General features: G+C 34.4%; 2 protein-coding genes across 2 annotated transcripts in view; one reads left to right on the top strand and one right to left on the bottom strand.

The window, feature by feature from the left end:
- Positions 1-5,302, top strand: part of LOC110446277 (xaa-Pro dipeptidase-like) — a 15,869-nt gene extending 10,567 nt beyond the window's left edge. Inside the window, exons 10-16 of the mRNA XM_021491339.1 lie at positions 73-96; positions 366-434; positions 1,512-1,589; positions 2,363-2,511; positions 3,163-3,347; positions 3,932-4,039; positions 4,760-5,302. Coding sequence (XP_021347014.1) covers positions 73-96; positions 366-434; positions 1,512-1,589; positions 2,363-2,511; positions 3,163-3,347; positions 3,932-4,039; positions 4,760-4,996 — 850 coding nt within the window. The 3' untranslated portion in view covers positions 4,997-5,302. The remainder of the gene's footprint in view (positions 1-72; positions 97-365; positions 435-1,511; positions 1,590-2,362; positions 2,512-3,162; positions 3,348-3,931; positions 4,040-4,759) is intronic.
- A 4,924-nt stretch (positions 5,303-10,226) lies between these two features.
- LOC110446274 (dnaJ homolog subfamily A member 2-like) lies at positions 10,227-23,995 on the bottom strand. Its single transcript, XM_021491337.1, has 10 exons — positions 23,893-23,995; positions 19,164-19,223; positions 18,520-18,634; positions 18,105-18,237; positions 17,898-17,978; positions 17,604-17,737; positions 16,392-16,534; positions 15,198-15,396; positions 14,746-14,873; positions 10,227-14,397 (listed from the first exon to the last, which is right to left on the bottom strand). Exons 1-10 carry the CDS (start codon positions 23,959-23,961, stop codon positions 14,206-14,208), a joined length of 1,254 nt encoding a protein of 417 aa, XP_021347012.1. The 5' UTR covers positions 23,962-23,995; the 3' UTR covers positions 10,227-14,205.
- Positions 23,996-24,483: the final 488 nt, after the last annotated feature.

The following is a 24,483-nucleotide window of genomic DNA, read 5'->3' as shown; positions in this document are numbered from 1 at the left end:
AAAGGTAAGATACACCGGACACTTTGTATGTATGAGTACCAGTTAAATAGGTAAGATACACCAGACACTTTGTATGTATGAGTACCAGTTAGAAAGGTAAGATACACCGGACACTTTGCCTGGGATATTTTGAGGTTATGTTGTAACAAAACTGTATTTTTAATGTATTATTTGTTATAATTTAAACTGTTTCAAAATCCACTTCAAGTAATTAATAAACCAACAAAAAACAACCTCTCCATGATGACTTTTGAATATCATGCCCATCCAATTCAAGTACTTATTGAAAAAATGAATATTGTATCAAACACCCACTTTGTTTTAATCAATTCTATGGGATGACGAAACCATTTTTTGTATTACAGCATATTTCGCCATTACTGTTACTTCAATGGTGGGATGCGGCACCAGGCTTATACATGTATCTGTGGAACGTAAGTTGCTCTCAGGTCTGCCTTTACTTTCAGTGTGTTCCGACATTTCTGCTACTATAGTAGGGGTACAAGGCAACTAGGGTGGGGGCACAGGGTTTGTGGATCGTAAGTACGTCACATATGCATGCATATATATAGTATATATACAGAGGACTTCCAGTGAGTGATTGATAACTATCATAGGCTTCTCAACTACAATCATTAGCATTTATCAAAGGCTTATTTGTTATTGATTAAGTGAATTATGATTTCTTTAAAACTCCTGCACTGACTATAATTTAGTGATGGATTTAAAATCACAATCGTAAGGCATTGTTCCTATGTTTAATGTAAATGACTTAAGTTTTGTGAATTATTGTTCCTTAACTTATAGGAATTTATTTAGTAACTGATAGGAATTTATTTAGTAACTGCATTGCCTGTGCATTCACCTGTAGCAAAAAGCTTGTGTACAATACAGTATATCACATGAACCATGCAACAGGTATTTACACCATAGTATGGTAACTCAAATTTTACTACTGAGAAGAGTTTTGTTGTTTGTTTGTCATTGGTTAAGGTTAAAGGGTCAAATGTCACACTTGACAAATTCTGAAGAAAAATGCATATGTACGCACAAAATATCTTACGAACCGTTTTTTTTATTTAGTTTGGCATATTTAAGTAAATGGTTGATATTCTTAAATATGGTAGTTGTTATTCCCTGATTAAAATTCAGCATCTCTGGTAATAGAAACAACTGGTTTATATTATATACCCATTGTCAGTACAATTTGATCGGGTGGATTACTATGCTGGGTGCCTTTTGCATTATATTTCAGTTAAGTAGCACTTGAAAGTCTGCATCAGATCTACGCTTACACAAGGAGTCAAATACACCACAACATACCACTTCCAGCACACATACACACATGCACACAAATACACATTGAGGCATATCAGTAAAGGACCTCAGCTGTAAATGAGACATACAAAATAAACCAAACTAAACCAAAACCAATTATATATGTGACAGAAAGACCTGATGACCTAGATTTAATGCCGACATCATTAGACCGTTTTGTTTACTGTTTGTAGTGGTGACAATGGATCAGTATTACACTACGGCCATGCAGGAGCTCCCAACTCCAAACAGGTCAGCAACGGAGACATGTGGTATGTAGCAATGTTCTCATCACAGTTTGTTTGGAAGGATTCTGGGGGTACTTTTATTTAAATGGACAGAACAATTTGAACCACATTAATTTTGTCATTCAGGACTTGAGATTAGACCTGTTATGTTTATGCGGAACAACCGGTACGTTCGTTTTTAATTGTAACATTTTTGGGTATGAATCCTGGCGGACCTGCAAATGTTTATGCAGGCCTTGCAAGGCTTTGTCAAGGCTCGCCTGAAAGCAGCATCAGATTACTGGGTCTGACCTTATTTCCTAAACGAACAACTCAGGTCCAACAATCGTGATAAACGAATACAGTCCTAATCTAATCAAATTTTCATGAGGAACTTTATTGTTTTAAACTTAAAGCATATTATTGAACAATTTGAGAAATGTCAGGGCTTGTTAGGATCTTGATGAGTCTAAATCTAGTTTAAAGGTCTACTTGGCCTCCTAGAGAATGTGTTGTCTGCTATAAAAGCATGATTGTAATGCTTTTCTGGCATAAGTGACACGATGAGCAGCATTAACAGGTCCTTTCGTCTATGTGACATGATTATCAGAACCGACAGGTCCTAACAAGCATCAATTATGGATCATATCAGAAACCCATTAGTAGTTTTTATGGGTGGACAAACCATGACAGAATCGTAAATTATGGTGCAAGCTTTTAGCCAATATTATTGCTTACAAATTAAATAGAACTATTTCCCTTAATGAGAGCATCATCACTCTTATAAAACTGCCTAAGTAAGTCTGTTTTTATTTCAGCTTGTTTGATATGGGCAGTGAATATTGTTGCTATTCATCAGACATCACATGTTCCTTCCCGGCCAATGGCAAGTTCTCTGAGAAACAGCGTAACATCTATGAGGCCGTCCTGAAGTCTAGCCGAGCTGTCATGGATGCAGTAAAACCAGGTAAGTTACTGTTGTCGAAAAAAGAGCTGATATAGCCATTGAAAATATAGAGGTTAATAGATACTGCTCTATAACATCATGTTTAATATAATAATATTTGACTTAAAAATAAAAAACAGCATAACAAATACAAATGGATATAATACAGTAGGTGCTCTACCAATTTGTTTCACTCACTGTCCGATGATCCAGGCATTGATTTTTTCGAAACATGCAGAATCAAGGTTAAACAGATAATGCACATGCTGAGCTGATATGGGTTGGTTTGTGATATGATCTATGCACTAGCTAACAGTATCGCACATTCAAAACAACCCATATCATGGACAAGTATATGATAAAGGATATTATATGTTGAATATGGCATTGGTCAACATCAATTTGACTCCATCTGTATACCTATTGTTATCAATAATTGGGTCACTTTTCTCTATGTTTCAAGTAGTTTCAGGTAAAAATAAGTTAAAGAAGGTGACATAATATATTGTCATGAGATTTTAATTCATTTGGCAACTGAAAAGATTTGATTATCTTTAATATCAGTTCCTCTTTTAAGTAATTCTAACTAAATGAATTGTCCATATAAGTGTAACATGTTTTTTTACATTTAAACTATCACTTACTTTTCCACTAATATGACATCCTGGACAGGTGTGTCTTGGGTAGACATGCACCTGTTGGCAGACCGAACACACCTGGAGGAATTAAAGAGGAAAGGACTGGTAAAGGGAGATGTTGATGAGATGATGAAAGTGAGGCTGGGAGCAGTGTTCATGCCACATGGACTTGGACACTTCATGGGGATAGACACACATGATGTGGGAGGTTACCCAGAGGTGAGCATATCTGGAAATATGTGGAAAATGTAACAATACAAAATAATTTCCTTGTTTTATCTTAAAGAGATTCCTGTCTAAAATATGTTTACCGACTTTTGATTTTTTTTACATGCTACTTCCCCCCAGAAATTAAATTTTGCATATTGAAATAAGAAAAATATGAATCTTGAGAGAGTAATAAAGCTATTTTATGAAACATATGCCTGCTTTTGTACATAGTGTACTTAATGCTTTGTGTATTCACGTTGAAATATGCATCAGATGTTGTAACGTATATGTAACTGATCATAACTCTGTTGCTAAACCAAAGAGATATGTGGTTTAGTCTACTGTAATAACGTTTGTATGAAATAATGCAACAAAAGTTGGGGGTATTCATCCCATATTAAATGTTTTATAGTGTTAATGCATAATATTAATTAAATACCTGTTAATATATACTGATATTAAGGGACAATTAGCTACCAATAAACCATCTATAGTATTGTCATGGAGGTTCATGTATTGTTCACTCGAGTCTGATAACCAGCTCCAGTCAGTCATTAAATGAAGATGACTGATTAGATCTTTTCTGAATCCAGGGTACAGAGAGAATTGACCAGCCAGGCCTACGGTCACTTCGGACAGTACGTACACTTGACCACCGCATGGTCATCACAGTAGAACCAGGAATCTATTTCATCGATATTGTGAGTAGAATTGGGGACACTTTAATTTACTAACCATTATATGATGGTAATGTATACCTATAAACAGTAAAAGAATAATATTATTTAAAATGAATGTCAGGCCCTACTATTTCAAACAGTATATATAGTAAAATCATCAGCATTTCAGTACTATTTCTATCGCAGGGACATGAAAATTTGTTACAGCTATATTTGGACCAAAACTGAGATGTGAGTAGTTTTACACATTTCTGGGATTAAGATAAATTTTCAGTAAAGATGCCACCCCCCAATGATAAGACAGCACTGTCATTAAGGGTGGCATTTTGCTGTCACGAATTCTCAGGTGCCTGTGATTTGTATGTCTATGGGACATATAGTATTTGGAAAAATCTCCAGAAATACTAAATTGGTGAGAAATCCCTATTCTCTGTATGGTTAAGACTTGACAATTTAAGCATTGAAGCATCACCTATACATCTGATAAAGAATAGGGGTCAGCTCTCCTGTTAATGCTAAAACATTAAGGTCACTAGTGTACATCAATTAAGCTTGTCATTTACTTCAGCAGACAAGACACATGTGATGATGTATCATATTTAAAAAAACAAAAATCATTTTTTTTAATAATTTATCAGAATTTACAAACAGGTGTTTGCTTGTGAAATGAAAGGCAGTTATGAATTTCACTTCAACTTCTAAATAGTTTCATGCCAGTGGCTTTTCCCTTAACACTTACAGCTGATAGATGCTGCCCTGAACAACCCAGAACAGGCAAAGTTTTTGGTGAGGGAAGAAATTGACCAGTATCGAGGTTTTGGAGGGGTGAGGATTGAGGACGACATCACAGTTACAGAGGATGGGATGGAATGTCTTACCTGTGTCCCTAGGACTGTGGAAGAGATTGAGGCTATAATGGAGGAAGGCCGTAACAGGCCTCAGGTGCCTCTTCCTCAAGAAATGGAGAAACTGGTTTGAGACTATCATAGTTGCAATGAAATTGTAAAACACTGTTTGAATAAGTGACAGGTTCCATGTGTTTCTTAATTAAGAAAAATAAGGACTGTTAATAATAAAGGTTGTTTTATTGATTTCAAAATTCACCATAACGATTATGAAATGTTACTCAAGTCCTTACGTAGTTTGTATTCAGAACACTAGTTATGTCTGTTCTTATAAAAAGGTTAAAGGCCTTATATTTACTGGGAAATAATTGTCAAAGCACACTGTGGTCTGTTTTACATATTAATTGATATTTAGTTTAAAATTATATCACAAGAACAAGTTCTTTCTGTTGATAGCGATAGGGTAGTATTTTTACTTGTTAATGATTTGTAGTTTTCATGTTATCAATCCCTTGCTTCTACTATAGCTTGTGCCATATAAATATAATACTGAAGAAAAGACTAGTCCCTTGTATAAGTCATGATTCGATCATTTAGATTTAAATTTTAAAAAAATCCTGTCTCATGAAGATTGTACATATGGCCTATTCCTATATCATTGAAATATGCATGTAGATAATATGTTCTGGGTCCTGTTTCCCTGCCAGGGGTGGGGCCCAATAAGGACATTAGTTCATTATACGGATATTGGTTCTTCGCTTCGATTCTCTATCCAACAAAACATCTATATATGATACTATAGTTTGTCTTGGGGGGAAAATTGCCATAGTTGTTCAACTGTCCAGGTGAGCAATACAAGCTTTCACAGCACTTTGTTCATTTTCAATGCCATTTTTTATACATATATATTTATATGTTATTTTCTTAGTTAAGTAATGTCCTATTCCTCTGGTATAAGTTGTTTCTCTTTATCCCATGTCAATAAAATTGAATCATGATTCAAACATGCAACTTACACAATTGTCAGAAACTGTAACTTGCACAATCAATTTGCGAGATTCTCAGCCGACAACCTTTAACTTTCTATCTTCTTTAATACAGTTTTGACCATCAACACATTTTATCAAAGAAACAGACATAAAAACTTAACTGTCATGAGTTGACCCTTTCACCACTGTAGACCAAAATGGACTCATCCAGATCAATGCATAGTAAAGTCTACTAAAGTTACAATTCGGGGTAAAAGGCTAGGGTTAACTGATAATGTTGCTAAACCTTAATTGACACGGCATCTAATTATTAGAATAAGATGTTATACCCCAATGATAAAAGTTTAGTTTAATGACTTAGTTTGACAAGTAGTCATATTTTTACAGAAAGAGAAAGAATTTAAGATTTACCTTATTTCCCTCATTGGACTCCACCTCTGCACCCGGAGTAGCCACACCATTTGTAAGGAGTCCTTTGGCCCAAAAATTGGTGATAGTCCACTCAGCTGTTCTGGTCTAGTAGGATTTTAAAGAACAAAATTTATGCGTAATTATATGTCTCACCTGTCCCCGCTTTGAGCATAAGATTCAATGTGTCAAGCATTGTAAATTTGAGCCGAAGTTCAGAATTTTATATTTTATAAACAAATTTGGCAATACATCAACATGAAGGTATAAAAGGCACAAGTGCTAGTTGTAATGGGAGCTGGCCATTACAGATGTCCCCCACACTAACTACGCATTCAGAAAAACTAATGTAAATAGGTGACAGAAGTAATATACACACAAATTTGAGCAAAATCAAAATATATGTGAATTTCGACCAATCATGCAGAAGCCAGTATACGAAGACTGTCTTGTCAGATCAGCAAACGGATGCCGCGGTTGAGTTTGCAGTGCCAAAATACATGTCCTTATCAAATTTGATTGAAATTGAACAATAACTGAATTTCGACCAATCAGAAACCAGTATAGGTGACCATTATGTCAAATCAGAAAATGGATAATGTGGCTGAGTTTGCAGTGACAAAATACACCTACATACAAAATTTTAGCAAAATCGAACAATATCTGAATTTCGAACAATCAGAAGCCAATATACCACAACCATGTTGTCAAATCACAAACTGGACTCCGCAGTTGAGTTTGCAATGCTAAAGTTCACTTACAAACTAATTTTTAGCGAAATTGAACAGTTACTGAATTTCGACCAATTAGATCCCAATATAAAGCAGCCATTTTTTGTCAAATCAGAAAACGGATGTTTGGACTGAGTTTGCAGCGCCAATTTACATGTTTTTTTTCCAGATTTGATTAGTGTAATCGAACAATAACTGAATTTTGACCAATCAGAAGCCCTTATAAGATGGCCATTTTGTCAAATCAGAAAACGGATGTTGCAGCTAAGTTCACGGTGACAAAATACACATTGTATAAGTAATTAATAACAAAATACAAAGATATAAGAAAAATCCAGGTTTGGTTATGACAGCACATGTACTTTGTGAGAAATTAAGCTCAACGAAAACATCTAACATAGTACAATTAATTAACAAAGTCCAATTTACAGTAAACAGTAGGTGAAATTCAAAATCTGAAATGTGTGTAGGGATGCCCATGCATAGATAAAAGTATAATCCAGGTTTGGTTATGACAGCACATATACTTTGTGAGAAATTAAACTCAACCCCAAGCTAAACGGAACACGGCCCAATTAATTAACAGTAAAATTTAGTTCAAATTCTGGATCTGAAATGTGCGTTTGGATGGTTATATAAAGATACAAGTATATTCCAGGTTTCATTATGATAGCTTTGTGTACTTAAAGAAAAATTTAGCTCAATGTGGAGCTAAACGGAAAACTTTAACATGGCCCAATTAAGTAACAAAGTCTAATTAACAGTAAATATTTGTTAAAATTCTGAATTTGAAATGTGTGTTTGGATGGTTATACATGTACATATAGATATGATTATATTCCAGGTTACATATGTATTTTTGTTAAAATTCTGAATTTAAAATGTGTGTTTGGATGGTTATATATGGATACAATGTATAAGTATATGTACTTAAAGAGAAATTTAGAGTTTAACAGAAATGTTGCCGCTGCCGGAAAGTAACACCTATGTCTCGCTTCGCGACTCTGACGCAGGCGAGACAAAAACAAAAGGCAACGCTCACCGGAGTTAAAATGCAAGTGTTACTTGTTATTGTTATGAGACAAAGAATAAAAGTAAATGTAACCAAAAAAGTCTTTTTACTGTGGATTGGCTGTTTTGGAGTGACTTAAATTAAATAATAAAGTAATACTGCAATTAAGTTAAATTTACTCCCTAAAGGGGGGTTGGAATGGGTGACCCGATGGTAATGTAATTCATGATGTTGATAAAACACTTGGACCTGTCCATCTAGGAAGAGGATCTGGTTCTAGCATATTTTGGGGTGAGGAAGACAATTTTTGAAAGGTTAGGCAATCTGACCCCTTTTGACTTCACCACTCAGGCCCATGGAGGGTAAAACCTATCTTGAGTATAAATTCTATTCCCAATCTTGGGTTGATGATTACCACCAAATTTAATCAAAATCTGAGATAATTTCTGGAAAGAAGTCAAAAATATGATTGTTTCAGGACTTACACTAAACGACTTCCCTCGAGCCCTCCAGGGGGTGGGGACTTCCCTCGAGCCCTCCAGGGGGTGGGGACTTCCCTCGAGCCCTCCAGGGGGTGGGGACTTCCCTCGAGCCCTCCAGGGGGTGGGGGTCAGCCAGTTCTGGAGTATAAATTCTGATCCTGATCATCTAAACATCATTTTATGAAAATCCACCTGTAAGTGTCACAGAAGTCCTTTGAAAGTTTTGCACTCTGGGACAACTTATGGCTCCGTCTCTCAGCACCCTGAGGTGTCATCCACCAAGTTTAATCCAAATCTGACTGATGGTTTTTGAGCAGAAGTCGAAGATGTGATTGTTAACGCACGAAAGACAAGAAATAACGGACAAAAGGTGATTGCAACAGACCACCAGAGTGACAGGTAAAGGACAGATGGACAATTAACAGACATTGCCCCACAGCATAAAACTTTCAACATTGTTGATGAGGGTGCTGTAATACATTGGACCAGGAAATGTAGGTCACATTCAATATCTAGCTAAGGTGCAGCTGCAGTGTTGTAATTTGACTGGCCTAGCATTTATACAAAACATGCTCTGCCTTTGTGACATCAGTTGAAAAATGTTAATTTTGTCTCGTTCAAGGTAAAATGAGGTTTTGAGTGTTTTATTGACATCATCCTTGACCAATTCTTGCAATACAGGCTGTTACTAGTATGGTTAAACAATTAAAATTAACCTCTTCACCAAGACAATATTATTTTAGGCTTTGAGATGTATCTTTAATGTCATACATTTTATTTTTAGGAGATTAGTGCCATGGTGATTAGTGATTAGTGCCATGTTTGACGTTTGAATTATTTTTTAACTTAAATCATTGGTTTAACAGATACCCCAGCTCCCCGCATACTTACACAGATTGAAGCCTATTCATGAAATGGTGCCCAGGATATGCTAAGGATACCTGTTTTAATGGTACACAGTATTTTAGTAAAGAAGGTCAAGGTCAAAGGTTTGATTGACCTCATTTTAGGGTGTGACCACCGTCCTCCCATGATGTAACTATACATTGGTAGAAGCAGAGCAAACAAGCTGGTGGGAGGGGTGAGCAGAACGGAACATCACAAAACAATGGATGGTACAGGAGGACACAGTTACATCATGCCACACACCATCTTTCCAAGAACCACTACATACACAGTTTACTTCCGATTTATGAAACAATGGCCAAGATATGCTCTGAAAACAATTATTTCAGACTTTGATGTCAAGGTCAAATTGACCTTGCCTGGATGCGACATAATGCCTTTTTACAATATACCAAAATCAATATTTTAATTGCCATTTGTGAAACTGTGAACAGTGGCTGTTATATGCAATGGAAACCAGTCAGTGTGAATGAACATAGAACAACGGACACGCAGATGAAATGAAAATAATATATACCCCCCCCTCTTTGTCCAAATAATAATGAAACCTGAATGTGATGGCTGCTTATATGCAAGAGGCATCAGGAGTTTCACATTTTTATGTCTCGAAGTATGTTTAGTACTTCTTAGCTGAACTGTATCTGTTAATGGTGGTCCTGTGTTTATGTCAATTGATATTTGTGCAAGACTAATGAACTTCAACCCAATAGGCAAAAAAAGAAAGTATATATACAGATATGAACCCCAGGTCCATTTATATTAGACATATAACACTTGTACACCTTTTTCCCTTGTCAACAAACATTTTTGACAACATGAAAACAAAGAGAACAAATTGTTGGTGCATCTAGTTTATTCTTTTATCAATTTTTCCCTCAAATATTGAAGACATCATTTACAAATATCTGACATGAGAATAGCAGATCCTGCTCATATTTAAAAAAAACTTAAATGTTGATTAATAATCTCGGTTAAAACGGCTAGCATAGTTTGAGTAATGCTACTCCTGTAACTTCAGGGTGGCATCTACTGACATGTACATCCTATAAGCATGACAAGTTGATTAATGCCATTTGCATTTTTGTCACATTTCTAAGCTGAACACTAAAACAACTCAATTCTGTGTGCTATTGTCTCTTACTTTAGTCAATGGTACAAAGGATCCTTTTGAAGAACATGAAGGTAGTAGACTGCATTCAAGACGTCTTCTCTTGTACTACTGAGCATATTAACAGGAACGTGATCTCACATGCTGATTTTCCACTTAAAGATAGTTCAAGGCAAAAACATCTACTTGGAAGATACACTACTTTTGTCATTGGAAACTTTCAGCAAGAACAGAGGTCTCAAATGCAATTATTGGAAGAGTCTACACTAGTGAGAAACTTTCCGTTAGATTTTTCTGTAAAATTATCACGCATCTACCTGCGGGGCATGTTTTTGCTAAACAAATGAAAATTTGTCAAAGATACATAAAAGTATTGTGTATTGTCTGTAAAGGAGGTCACAGTCATACATTTTATTGATGTGGGATATATGGTTAAGTACGCAGAAAAGACAAAGAACAATAAATACATGATTTGATAATGTAAAAACAAGTTATAACCAACATTTTTTTTATCCATCTACTTGTACCCACTTGTGCTGTTGTATATGGCCACTTAATATGTATTGGCATAATTAAGATACATGCAAGATTCTCGTCAACCTTTCTCTGTGAAGATAGCTCTTGAAATTCCAAAGAAAATTATAAACAACTCCATCATCATGATACATGAATACTGCCTCAAGGATTCGCTATAAGCACAGCTATTTCTGAACGTTCTACCCAAATATTAGAGAAAAAATGTTCACTGATGTAAATTTGGCTTCTTCTACATGTCCTTTAAAGAGACATGATATAAATAATAGAAAGTTTAACATCCAAAACTGATATACCACAAGGGTAGCAATTTAGAAATTCAAAGGTTCACCACTGTGAATGGGCAACAAGATGTTTCAATATTTTTTGATATATGAAATTTTTCATATTTTAAGGAGTGCCATGTAATTTTGTCAAGTTTTTTGATCAGCACTTATTTGTCCTAAAATGGTGCTCGTCTTTCTTCATAAACCTTTGGGTGTTATTCTGCTACTGCAACAGTGGTTATAAACATTAACTTACATAATGATAAAGGTGGATATCTACATATATTGTATGTTTTATGATCTTATGATGGCATCTATAATAACGGTATGTGAATATGCTGGTTGAGTATTCGCTATGAACCCCTACTAGTAAGTATACTTAGATCACCGGGGCTATGAAGTTTGACGAAGCTACATGTTTCGAACATCAAAAGCCAACTCTGGATTCCAATTTAATAAATAAGGACATCAATGGTTTCCAGAACATTGCTATTTTCTTTTCGACATCTGGTTTTTATTTAAACAAAAAATGTATACAATGATATCTATGAAACAAGACAATTACTGTGGCAACTGGTTCTAGCTTAGTACGTGACAACACAAGCTTTTGAAACCACCACTAAAGATTTCCCGTGAAATTTGATGCACATAAAATAATGTATTTATGTCGACATACAAAACTAAAGCAGGGTATACGTAGACAAACACAATAATTAGCACAACATGAAGTTCACATTTATCCGTTAGTATCTACTAAAATGAATCGATCATTCACAATATAACCCTACTCCCTGTCACACTAACAACCTAACTTGAACTTTCCTCTTTGGTATACTGTGCAGAGGACCAGCTTTGTCACTGAAAACATGAGTCCGGAATTTACTGATGCACTTTCATAACTACAAGCAGAATCATAACCTGAACAATTTTCAAGCAATTGCATCTCTATCAAAACAGAAGAAAGGTCATGTCAATAATGCAGACATTACATCCATACTGTCTTTTTATACTGCTACTATAAAAAAAAAATATAGGTAATTGTGAAATTCCAAAATGAAACGAAAACTTGTAGGTACTTTTGTATCAATAAAAATTATGGAAAGAAGTATTCAAATTCATATTTATAAAGAAAAGAACTCTTAATTCATAACATTCAAAAGATACAAAGTTCCAATATTTTATTGCTCAATACAATTTACAATTGATAGGATATTATAAATAAATATCCTGTTTGTGAATACAATTAATGTTCTTGTACATCCAGACTGGCTGATCTGTCAATTGGAATGGTTTCAGATAAAATCATACATTAACTACTTGGCGTGAATCCCTGATATTTTTATCAAATTTCTTGAAGTTCATTAGGCTGAAAGGGTATTGTTCATTACATAAATATAAAAGAATAGAAACCAGGACTTTCACATCTTTATATCCAAGTTAAAGACAATATGTAGCATTATAAGAAATTGTGATGAACTGGCAATTTAGGCAACTACGAAACATTGTTTAAAACGACATTTCAACACAACCTATTTCAATTTTCTTTGAAATGAATATCAATAGTTGCTGAAAATACTATCTGCATTTTTTTCTTCAAATTATTATTCAATTATTATTTTGACTAATATTGATTGGAGTCTCCCTAAAAATTGAAACCAAAAGTAACGTTTAGCCACCAGAGGCCACATGGCCTGCTTGATTGATGCTCAACAGGAATCCTAAAGGCAAACTGTCTGCCTTGGTGCTTTGCTCTCATGGAATAAATATTGTTTTTACTTTTTCCAGTAGTCTCCAAGTGTTTTTGTTTAAAACATCTATACATTAATAACAATTAACATTAATCATCAATGACATTTTGGAATTAAGATAGTCATCATTCAAAGTCATTCTCAATATGTCAGGAATGCATAGAAATATTCTTATAGTTTCAAAGAGAAATGAAGAAATGTCGCTTTAAATCAGTAGCAACCTTAAGCTTGTCTGTCTATAAATTGCTGTAAGCTATGTCAATAATCACATGAATAGCAGTATGGAACATTAAATCACTATTGTCAGATGCATGATCACACTTCACAACTCGTAAATAAATGAATGCATTCATAGAATAATGTCATAGCAAAACTGCTTGGAAAAAAACACCTCAAATTCTAAGGAACAACCTATCAAGATTATTTAGTTTAATATCTTAATCGCACTTTTAAGCTTAATGTTCACTTTTTAATTTGAAATATAACTGCAGTTTAGATGTACAAGGTTAGCTTTTCAGCATGCTTTAGTCTAAAATCATAGAATATTCAGATCTCCGTGTATACAAAGGAGTGTTGTAGCTGATTACAAAGGAATTGTCATGCATGTAGACGTTTACAGAGTAAACTTCACACTTATTCATGAACCAAAATATACATGAAGTAATGATGAATGAAAATTAATGGGGCTACCAGAAAAATTGTTAAAATGCACTGATAGAATCTTGATAAAAGAAACATTTTATATTCAATGTATTGGAAACAGACTCTAAAGAGTTGTTCAATCTTTAAAAAATGTCACTTCAAAAGTCATAATATACGTAATGACATCATCACATTTACAAGTATAGATCATAAATATTCAAAACACAGCTGACAACAGTAAAATTGATCTTTTCAAGTATGGTTACAATGTCAAAAAGTAACAGTCATAAAATCAAATGCAAAGCCATTTCCCTCTCAGTTACTGATTAAATTAAGACCTTTGATTTACCAGTTAAATCAGATTTGATTGATTTTGAGACTGTTTTCTCATGAAATTGGAACCTTGGCAGTCAAAGACTTGCCTGACACTTCCCTTTCTACTTTCGACGACACACTCTTTTACATTTCTCCCTCATATCCATCCACACACTCATTATATAACTAAACGTCTGTGCGTTATTGATGTGCACATTGAACCCTGGGTCCCCCTGGACCACCTTCCTCATCACTGTCGTCCTCATATGCCTCATTTCCCCCACGACGACCACTCCCTCTGGTGTCATCCAAATCTACTAAGTTCACTTCTTCCACATCATCACCTGTTGGGATTTCTACTTTAGGCCGAGGAGGGAGAAGTTTCTCGAGTTTCTACAACAGATGTGAAACAGTTATTATAATAGTTCAAATAATTACATTCACTCATAAGGAAACATCTGATATAAATAATCATATGAAGAATATGCCTTCGTATAGTACTTAAGACATATCAATTCACATACATATGGATTCCAGTTTTTCAACCTTCAAAACAAAATAGTCATTCACAAATTATAAGCTGAGGTCAGTCATTGTCTACACAAGTGGAATTTGACACAAAACTGTGTGATAAACAGCTAACCAAAGCATGTTTTTTCATTAATGTTTAAATATGAAATGTGATTTAATGTCAAAACAAATGACAATTCCATTTCTATACTGTATGCGTATTGTCATTACCTCTAACTTGTGTTCTGGTGCGAAGTTCTGTGGTGGGAAGGTGATATCAAACTTCACTAAAAGGTCTCCTTTGTCAAATGGGCTCTTATATAAAGGCATTCCTTCTCCTTTTATGCACTTTACAGCTCCTTAAAACACCAAACATGTACATGTGCTGATAGTAACATAATTGGTGCAACAGTTCAAAACTAAGAGGACAATAAATTGAATTTCTTAGAATACTGTGACCTTCATGATGATACTGTTTTTTTTTTCTCCAATGTAAAATTTCCCCCATTTTCAAGAAATTTAAATATATTTCCATGACCCTAAATAGAAATGTAGTGATAAACTTTCCAATTTTGCTACCAGTTACATGTAACTTAAAGTTTTCAAATATATTATATACAATTATTTTAAAAGGTCGCTATTGTAGTTGAAAAGAAAAATCATCACAATAGTTAAGAAATTACCTGGATGTATAACATCACCGGGGGGACTTTTGATGAGTAAATCTCTACCATCTAAATGTTTCAGTGTAAACTGAAAACCACAGAGAGCTTCTGTAAGACTAAGGTTGTGAGTACAGTAGAGATTCTCTCCATCACGTGTGTACAAATCATGGTCCTGTTGCTTCAGCATAATTATAACATCCCCAGGCTCCATTTCAGGCTGTAACAAACAACACAGCAAAGTAAGAAGATGAGATGAAAAATCTTGTATGAATGTAAAGTGTGACAAAACTGAAGTTAAAGTCTTGGTAATAGACACTTTATTGTTATCAAGTCATCTTTACTTTGAATACCCTCAATTGGTTAATTCCACTGTTAAAATTGAGTGTAGGATATTTTGTATTAAAGTAGCTAGAGAACAGCATTATATTAGAAATGATATCGGATGTGACACTAGCCTAAACAAATACTGTTAACCTAGCTCTGCGCCATGAAAATATAAAATGAGAAATTAACTTAGTGATGACAATTGACAGAAAATTTCACCAAATTCTACCAGCAGTGTTTCAGGTTAGTTCTAATTGTGGCAGGTACTGTTAAAAATGTTCCTTAAATTATACCAGCAGTCGCAAATAAAACATCACAATATTCTACAGATAATATTCGAATCTGCAAACACCTCAATTTACGAAAATGAATGACTGGATAATGCTTTCAATGGCTATCATGATCTTTGAAACCAAAATTTTCAAGTTGGTTGTTTGACAAAAATTATATTCTCATGCATCACTCTTACAAAGTATCAACTAAGTCAGTCTACAAAATCTTTAGATACATAATTATAATTCATAATTATCTTATAACCAATCATGGGTCAAACCAGAGGCAGGAAAAAATACTTTTATTATATATATGGACAATAGCTACATATCGCTGATGAGTTTTGAACAAAGAATCACAAATTCTTGTTTCATAAAATCAAGTGTCTGTAACATAGCGATACCCCCTAATAATTAAAATATGGAAATCGAAGGGGTACAGGTGGAGTACAGCCATCTAAACCCAATATAATTCTGAACAAAATTCTATAAATATGACATAAGAGGATAATACACCCTCATTTAGTGCAAACAATGGACCAAGCAAACATTGAGCCAAGAGTTGTGTACTATTGAAATTATGATGTCAGATAAGATGTGATGTTAGAAAGTATACCAGTTGGTCACCCTCCCATCTGAAGGTGATTTTCTGGTTGTTCTTCATGCCCTTGTCCACATTGACCTCCAGGATCTTTGTTTGATTGATCACCTTCTTCCCTTTACAGTCCTTACACTTGTCCTTTTCATTAATCATCTCACCTGGAATCAATCCATTTAGTTTTATTAAACTCTTATTAAGTATACATATGATAAACAAATTTGTACACTAAAATCATTATCTTGTTAATTTTCATTCTGGGGTACTTTGCTAGTTTACACACTGTGATTGTTTATTTAAGCAGTTTGTCTACTTGCCCTCAGCTAATGCTCATTGACAGAAATACACATAGGTATCTCTCCTACTACTCAGTGTCTCCATATAATGCAGAGATTGGTGGCAACAAACTATGTGTACAAGGTGATGGGACACTAAATCACTGAGAATCAGCAGTAACACACTGGGCCTTGGTGTTGCATTTTGTTCAACACATTCTTTGTGAATGGTTGTTCCCTTTTCTTACATCTCTTATAATTCTGTTTAATATGAAATGGAATTAAAAACATTAATAATATACTCTTTTAAGGTAGAGATTCCATTTAGTTCCAATTTGTTCAGTATTTACTTTGTGTTTTTTGTCTACTTGCTATAGCAGAGTTAACCAAATGCATACCAAAGAAAAGTTTCTTTTTTCACAATGAAAACAACTACACCATGTGGATTCCATTATCAGACATGTTGATTATAAAGCATGGTGCTCATATATTCTCTAAGCTAACTGTTGTACTTCTTTTGGTTAAACTTTTCTGCAACATCTTGGAGAACCATTTTAAAATGTTTAAATTTCCTAAGCAACCAACAATCAACAAATATTGTTGTGTCAATAAAGAGGAAATGATAAATTCAACAGGAAAATTACTTTCAGTGTCTGTGTACCATAGAATTGGTAGGACATTTTACCTTGAGATAAAAACACCTTGAGATAAAAACAGAACTATCTACTAATTTAGGCTCTTATATATATCTAACAAATAGAATATATTTTACACTGCACTTTGCTTTGATTCAAATTTATAATTTGAAAAGCATATATATATATATTAAAACTGATAATGATGTTCTGGCATTGATCAACACAATTTTTTGTAACTTTATTTCGATTATTCTAATTTCTCATGTTTAATAAGTGATTGTAATAAAAAAAGATACGATTCTAGCACTATAAATTACCTTCTCCATGACACTCTGGACATACAGATTGCATTTGTTGTACCATGCCAGGGCCAAGCTGTCGAAGTGTGACTTTAACACCGCGCCCATTACATGTTCTACAGCGGTGCGTGGCTCCTTCTTTTCCACCAGATCTAAAATAAACATCACATTTGTAACTTTAATTAACATGAATATAGCCAAGTCAGAAATTGATCACCTGATTTTTCTTTACATCATACATGATATTGATGACATTTAACATTTTAAAAAAGTTCCTTTTCCTGTATTTTAAACACAACAGATGTTACTTACCCATTGCACTTCGTACAGATCACAGTTTTGCTTAATTGCAACTTTGAAGTTTTTCCATTATACAAGTCTTCAAGTGTTACTCTGAAAAATAAAACATTTCTCGATCATTCATATAAACAAGAAAGAAGTAACTTTTAATTATACAGGCTTACAAATGCATGACAATACTTTATAAGATACAGAGGTTGAAGAGAATTTGTTCAGTACCTGAGGGGGTGAAGTGTGTCCTCTCCCTTTCTTTTGCCACGTCGACCTCCCATTCCACCCATCCCACCCATTCCTCCAAATGGACCACCACCAAACATTCCTCCGAACAAATCACCAAACATGTCTGAGAAGCCTGAAAGATCAAATAGAATTTTGTTTCAGATGATGTTAATGAAGTCAAATGATTGATATACAGCTGTCGAACATTGATCTAGTTTGCATGTTCAATCTTGATTACTCGAAGCAAAAATACAACAGTTTAGGATAATGTATGGAATTGGTAAGATATCTTGTTAACTCATTGACCCCTGAAATTTCATTATGAACTATTCCAACCTTTGAACTGGAAAAGCTCAAATGTGTCTTCAGGGGTGAATGAGTTAAGATAACATTATGCAGCATTATTAGTACCCACCTGCTCCTCCTCCACCTCCACCTCCTTCCTTGAGTCCCTGCATCCCAAACCTGTCATAGGTCTCTCTTTTCTCTGGGTTTGACAAAACTTCATAGGCAAAACTTATCTCTTTAAACTAGAAAACAAAAGAAATTGTATATCATACTGGTATTTCAGTGCCCTTGCTAGAATGCTCTTACACAGAATTTATTATGCATCTACTGTGAAATAACTGAACACTTACAGATTAACCAAAAAAATATCAGCATTATGAATCTAGCGGTGTACCCATAGTCGAAACCATTGATGAAATAGACTTTGACATGGGTCAGATTCAATAAACAATTTTGCTTGTGCAAGACTGGTTGATGTAATTTTTCTGAAACACTTATTTTGAGTGCTTATTGCATAACTGATACATTTATAGATCTTCGTTTGTGTGCACACAGCCTTTTTATCATTCAATATTTTCTAATGTTCCTGCAGGGATCCAAATTAAATACTTGTTCAGGAGCCCATTTAAAAAAAAAGAATAGATCTATATCACTGCTATGTTTTAGCTACATAGCATCAAATTGCTTAGACTTGCTTTTGATCATGATGGAAAATGCAAATTGTCAACACGAAATAAAAATCAATGTGATAGGTGATCATGTCTTTCATACTTTATCTTCTGCTGCAGGATTCTTGTCAGGATGAAATTCCTTGGCCAACTTGTAGTAGGACTGAAAATATAAATGAATAAAAATTGTATATTTCAATGCCAAACAAACCATTTGTACTCCATTAGACTTTGAGTTCAGGGTATATCTAAACTTATAGCTAAATCAAAATCCAGAAGATACTAATTATAATATTAATAACCAAGAATCAAATCATGATGAATTGTTATACTACTTGCTTTCAGACTATACATGTATATATTCTGTCATATGTGACTGCTAATTCATGATAAACATAAGTAATGTGTGCACAAAAAGTATCAATTCCTATATCAAATTTCTTGTAAATTTCACAATATCATGTAACATTGATAGTTTTAGATCTGAATTACACTGTACATGTTTATGTAATTCTTGGGTCTGCCACTATAAAGTGATCACTTCATAGAATGTTGATAAGTTTATTGGCCTTTATATATATATATATATATATATTGCCTTTCAGTTAATCAGCATAAAACATTACAACACATTTTACAAAATTGAGTGAATGATACACAGCAATAGACATATTATGGAGGATTGACAATATACATGTAATTATTCATTTGATCTCAGTTGTGAAGCAGCAATTAAAAATTTGGAAAGATTATTCATTTTCTTCTTATTTCTAACAGAAAGTAATTTATACATAGACAGTCTAATTCTGTAATATCTATCAATGTATTGTGTTCTTACTTCGTTGTAAAATGGACAAACAAGAATAAAATGCAATTTGTCCTCATATATCGCCTAAATTACACTTTAAACATAGTCTTTCATTTCGAGGTATTCTCATATCTGCCCCTTTCTATATGAAGGTTGCGTGAAGATAATCTAAATTTCGCAATGGTTAAAATGCAAGATTCATGAAAAGTTTTACAAAGATAATACTAAAGACAATTAACCATGGGCAGACATCTATATAAAAAACATTTTGTAGTTTTCAAAAAAAATGTTCATATTTTGTATAAAAACATCACGTAGACGTCCAGTATAAAATGATTCTTACATGTATACAACTTTCTGATCATACCAAACATATCCAAAACCTAGAGACATTAACATTGATTTGACATTACTAAGCCAGTTGGCCTTTGTATTTAATTCAAACAACATATCATAGTACAAGGCTTTCAAAATACAGTTCTCTGTTTCAAGTAATTTCAACCAATACTAGTCTAATTATTTTCATTTTCTGTATTATACAAAGTGGTAATCTACCAAGTTTGTTCAGAGTACAACATATTGTTTGGAGTACACCTTCTCAGATAGCAAGCGCTTACAAAAATCTATGTGCATTTTCTCTACTTCAGGGGCAGCATGGAATCCCCATACTTCACAGCCGTAGTTTAATACACTTGAAACATAAATATCAAATACGTATATTTTAGTTTCAATGTTAAAAAAATGTTATTACAAATATCCATTATGCGGTCTACACATTTTCGACCTTGCTGACTAATAATATTCTGAGTTTGGGTAAACTTTCCATTAAAAAACAATGTAACACCCAGATAATGGCAGGACTCTACAATTTCAATGGTTTTTCCATTGTAATATATACATAATCAAAAACAGCAATATACCGCTAAATTCCACACATTCAGTGGTTTTCATGATCAACCCATTTTCCAAATCATTGATATAAAGGGAAACTAGAAATATGTCAGAATGACATGAAAGTCACCCCACCATTCTGTATGATCATTTTCCGATGAATCATTGACCAAGCTACAACGGATATATTTCCACCTGTCAATCAAAATAGTAAACAATTACCAGGTGTAAATAATTACATGCTGTTCAGGTAGCCATGGCAACACAGGGAATTAATAGGAAAGCATGTCGCAAATATAACGTTGGTGTTGACTGACACCTCAAATAAGGTCACCTGGCATGGGCAGAACAGGCAATTGGAATATAATGATGTTGTTTTCACAACAATAAGTTTCAGAATAGATTCAATCTTATATACGGATAAATCTTCTATTTTTTGTTATGAAATACACTTTTCCAAGTAGTTTTCTGATCGTCTGCAAATCCGACTGAATCGGTCATCGATATCAGCAGAATGTGTACTGTACGCTTAAAGGCAGTCACTCCGACGAAGACCGCCAACAGCAGGATTCGCAAGACATAAAGAACACCAAACAATTGTGATATCAGCAATTCTCCTTCTAGAAAAGATCGGAATGTATTTGGCTGTTTTGAACCCGTTGATATTCAATTTTCAAACTCAAACTTTTTAATGGTATCACGCAACTTTGACTCTTTGCGGTACACAAACTTGCTAACTTTGCCACTTTACCCGTGTCGTTTTGACACATTCCTACAGACAAGATTGAAGAGTTCAGCAAGATTTTACACAAGAACGATGCATTTAAACCACTGAGTAATAAATCCGATGCAATTCTTTGTTATGTTTCCCGATACGTGGTATTTATCAATTCACAACATAACGTCCTGAAAAATTGAGCCTACTTTACTCAAGTTTGTTTATCCGATTCTATAGTATTATATGACTTAAGCTTCCAACTTTTCGTAATTGTTAAATTGGCAATGCAATCAGGGATTTCAACGAAATTTAGCAGTTGTATTGCTGTTAGCATATATCAAAACATTTCCGAAAATCCTCCAAAAATTTACGAGAAATGGTCGCGACTAAGGACTGGTTTTGGATTGTTCTTGAGTATCGTGTACACCCCTTTCTTGACACTTCATTTTCCCCTTAAAAAGTGTGCACTATACGCAAATATTAACGGTAGTCGTTGGTCAGACATAAAATATCTAAATCAGTCAATAGCAATTTATAATACGGAACATCTTTAGGTTATACATGTAATTCCCGTGGGGAATTTGGAGCGGCTTTAGGTTTTATCCTATTCCTTTTTAAAAAGAAAATTGATATCCGAGTTATCCAAGAGCTTGTAATTAGCGCCTGGTATATTCCGACAGAAGCAAGATACACAACAGCCCTCCTAACAGAGGTCAATATCTGGGACTGAAACCAAAATTAATAGTCCCCACTGGGCTTCCCCCAGGGGTGACTAAAAAGAAAGAGAGATAACCCTTCCCCTTGCATAAGCTGTTTGTGACATTGAAAAAGGTAGATAACTCAAAGACTCATATTTTACACAAGATCTAACCATTTCATAAATGGATTTAACGCGTGTGTATCTATTAATATGCTGTGAAAGTGTAAAAATAGCGTCATTTGTCCCAAAACTAGGGACGAAAACCAAACTGAGCGTCTGATATAATATTATTACTATCTGACCACTCTAACGATCTGTGATTAAGAATAGAAGTAAACAGTTTCAACAGACAACTTACTTAAGTTATGCCTCTATAGAATGTATATCCTTTACTATCACACATGTATGTGCGGTGGAATTACAATTACTTGGTAAAGCTATAGGTGAGTAAAACTAACACAGCTAAACAGAAAAATGTAATAGAAATTTAAGTAGACATACGATTTCAAAATCTATTTCTTCTTCCCTTGTGATTTTTGTACAAAATTTGTTAACATGTTTCCAAGAAGACCTCTTTTTAATGCAACGACCAGACAAGGGTCAAGTCTTGGGACCCTCCGTTCTCTAGATGGATGCTCTACCAACTGAGCTACGTATATACCTGCAGGTCACTGAAGATCAACCCATGGCCAGTGCAGTTCTCCTACTTTCCTCCTTCCCTTCCCTCTTTTAAGTCTTCGCCCAAAAAGACACAACCTTTTTCAACCCAGGTTCGGATATCCTCTTGTCAAGTGTACACCCAATGTTTGAAACAAAGATTGGTCAAAGGCACCACTGTAACAGGCCTGGGATAGATCATAGAGAAATGCACAGCTATACCAGGATTATAACCTGAAACCCTCCAAACTCCAACTCTACCAGTTGAGCTAGCGCTACCTTTTTGTCAACGATCGACCCAGTCTGGTTCAGCTTCGGTTGCTACAAAGCAGTTCATGTTTTTATTGTTGATTGTATCTGTAACTTGGTACATTCACCCCCACCCCTGTTTAAAACAAATTTCCTCAAATAAGTTTACAATCACTCAAATGAAGGATGATCCCAAACTGGCAAATGAAAGAAAACTTGTGAAGACAAACCGTGGGTGTAATCGAACGGACAGAATAATAATCAAAACAAATGCATGCACATTCCATTGTCTTTTAGATGGCCATAATTGGATCAAAATTTAATGAATATTTAACTGAACTACAGGAAGTGCTGTAAGTTATCAATGGGAAAAATGGAATAAAATTTAGCGTGTTATAAATGGAACATCTGTCAATTGTAGCTTACACATGTATTAAACTGTTTTATATAGCAGGTGACGTAATGTCACAAAATAGTGAAACTGGTAGGTCTTTTTACTCGCCATTTTGCTAAATATGACAGTTTTTTAAGTTAACATGTAAATGGCGTTTATCGTATATTTCACTTCAACGGAAACTGATGTCAATATTTGACAGAAACGAAAGAATAGAAACCTCCTTTACGGAGATCCTAAAATGAAGTCGTAAAAATTGTTAATTTCAAGACCATGCACGATTTTTCACCTCGCCGGAACAGGATAGAAATCCCATTGAAAACACAATATGGCAATACTTTTTAGACAAATTACGAATGGGGAAAATATAATAGAATCTTAAGGTTTTCACAATTCAACTTCTGTACTCATTTACCTTCTTAATTTCTCCATCAGAGGCAGTTTTAGAAACGCCTAGCACTTCGTAGAGCGTTGTGTCTGCCATTTTCACGAGGTGTACAATCGTGACGTCATAGCCACCTGGTAGGAAAATCTTTTTCTATCTACTAAGGGAGGTAACAACATTCGAAATCATGTTCACGTACTGATTACCCCTTCACAGCAGTTTGAATATCTATATATATGCTAAAGGTTGTTGCCCAAACAAGGATTGGTTGGTTGATGTTTTTTTCGCCTACATGATTCCACCCTTACGGGTTTCATCTCACTGACTCAAGATTCAAGATTTTTTTTATTACGCTCTGACACACAAAGTGTGTAACATTTAGAGGTCAAACAAAATAACATCAATCAAATAAAACACGACAGAGAGAGTAGATTACACATGGACAGATTCAGCATTATTTCATGAACAGATTCAGCATTATTTCATGAAAAGATTCAGCATTATTTCATAGGTAGATTCAACATTATTTCAATGACAGATTCAGAAATATTTCTTAGATAGATTCAGCAATATTTCATAGATAGATTCAGCATTATCATAGATTCAGCAATATTTCTTAGG

This window comes from Mizuhopecten yessoensis, unplaced genomic scaffold, assembly GCF_002113885.1.
Source record: "Mizuhopecten yessoensis strain PY_sf001 unplaced genomic scaffold, ASM211388v2 scaffold2671, whole genome shotgun sequence".
Classification (NCBI taxonomy): Eukaryota; Metazoa; Mollusca; class Bivalvia; order Pectinida; family Pectinidae; genus Mizuhopecten; species Mizuhopecten yessoensis.
Note: the sequence above shows the minus strand (reverse complement) of the source record. Positions and strands in the feature narration are given on the sequence as shown.

Bases quoted from the DNA above. Each gene is read 5' to 3' on its own strand.
- LOC110446274 (XM_021491337.1), bottom strand. From the start codon at position 23,961: ATGGCAGACACAACGCTCTACGAAGTGCTAGGCGTTTCTAAAACTGCC. The intron at 18,238-18,519 runs GTGGGTACTAAT...TTGATCTTTCAG, and splicing joins TGGAGGTGGAGGAGGAGCAG to GCTTCTCAGACATGTTTGGT. The intron at 15,397-16,391 runs GTATACTTTCTA...TGTTTGTTACAG, and splicing joins GATGGGAGGGTGACCAACTG to CCTGAAATGGAGCCTGGGGA.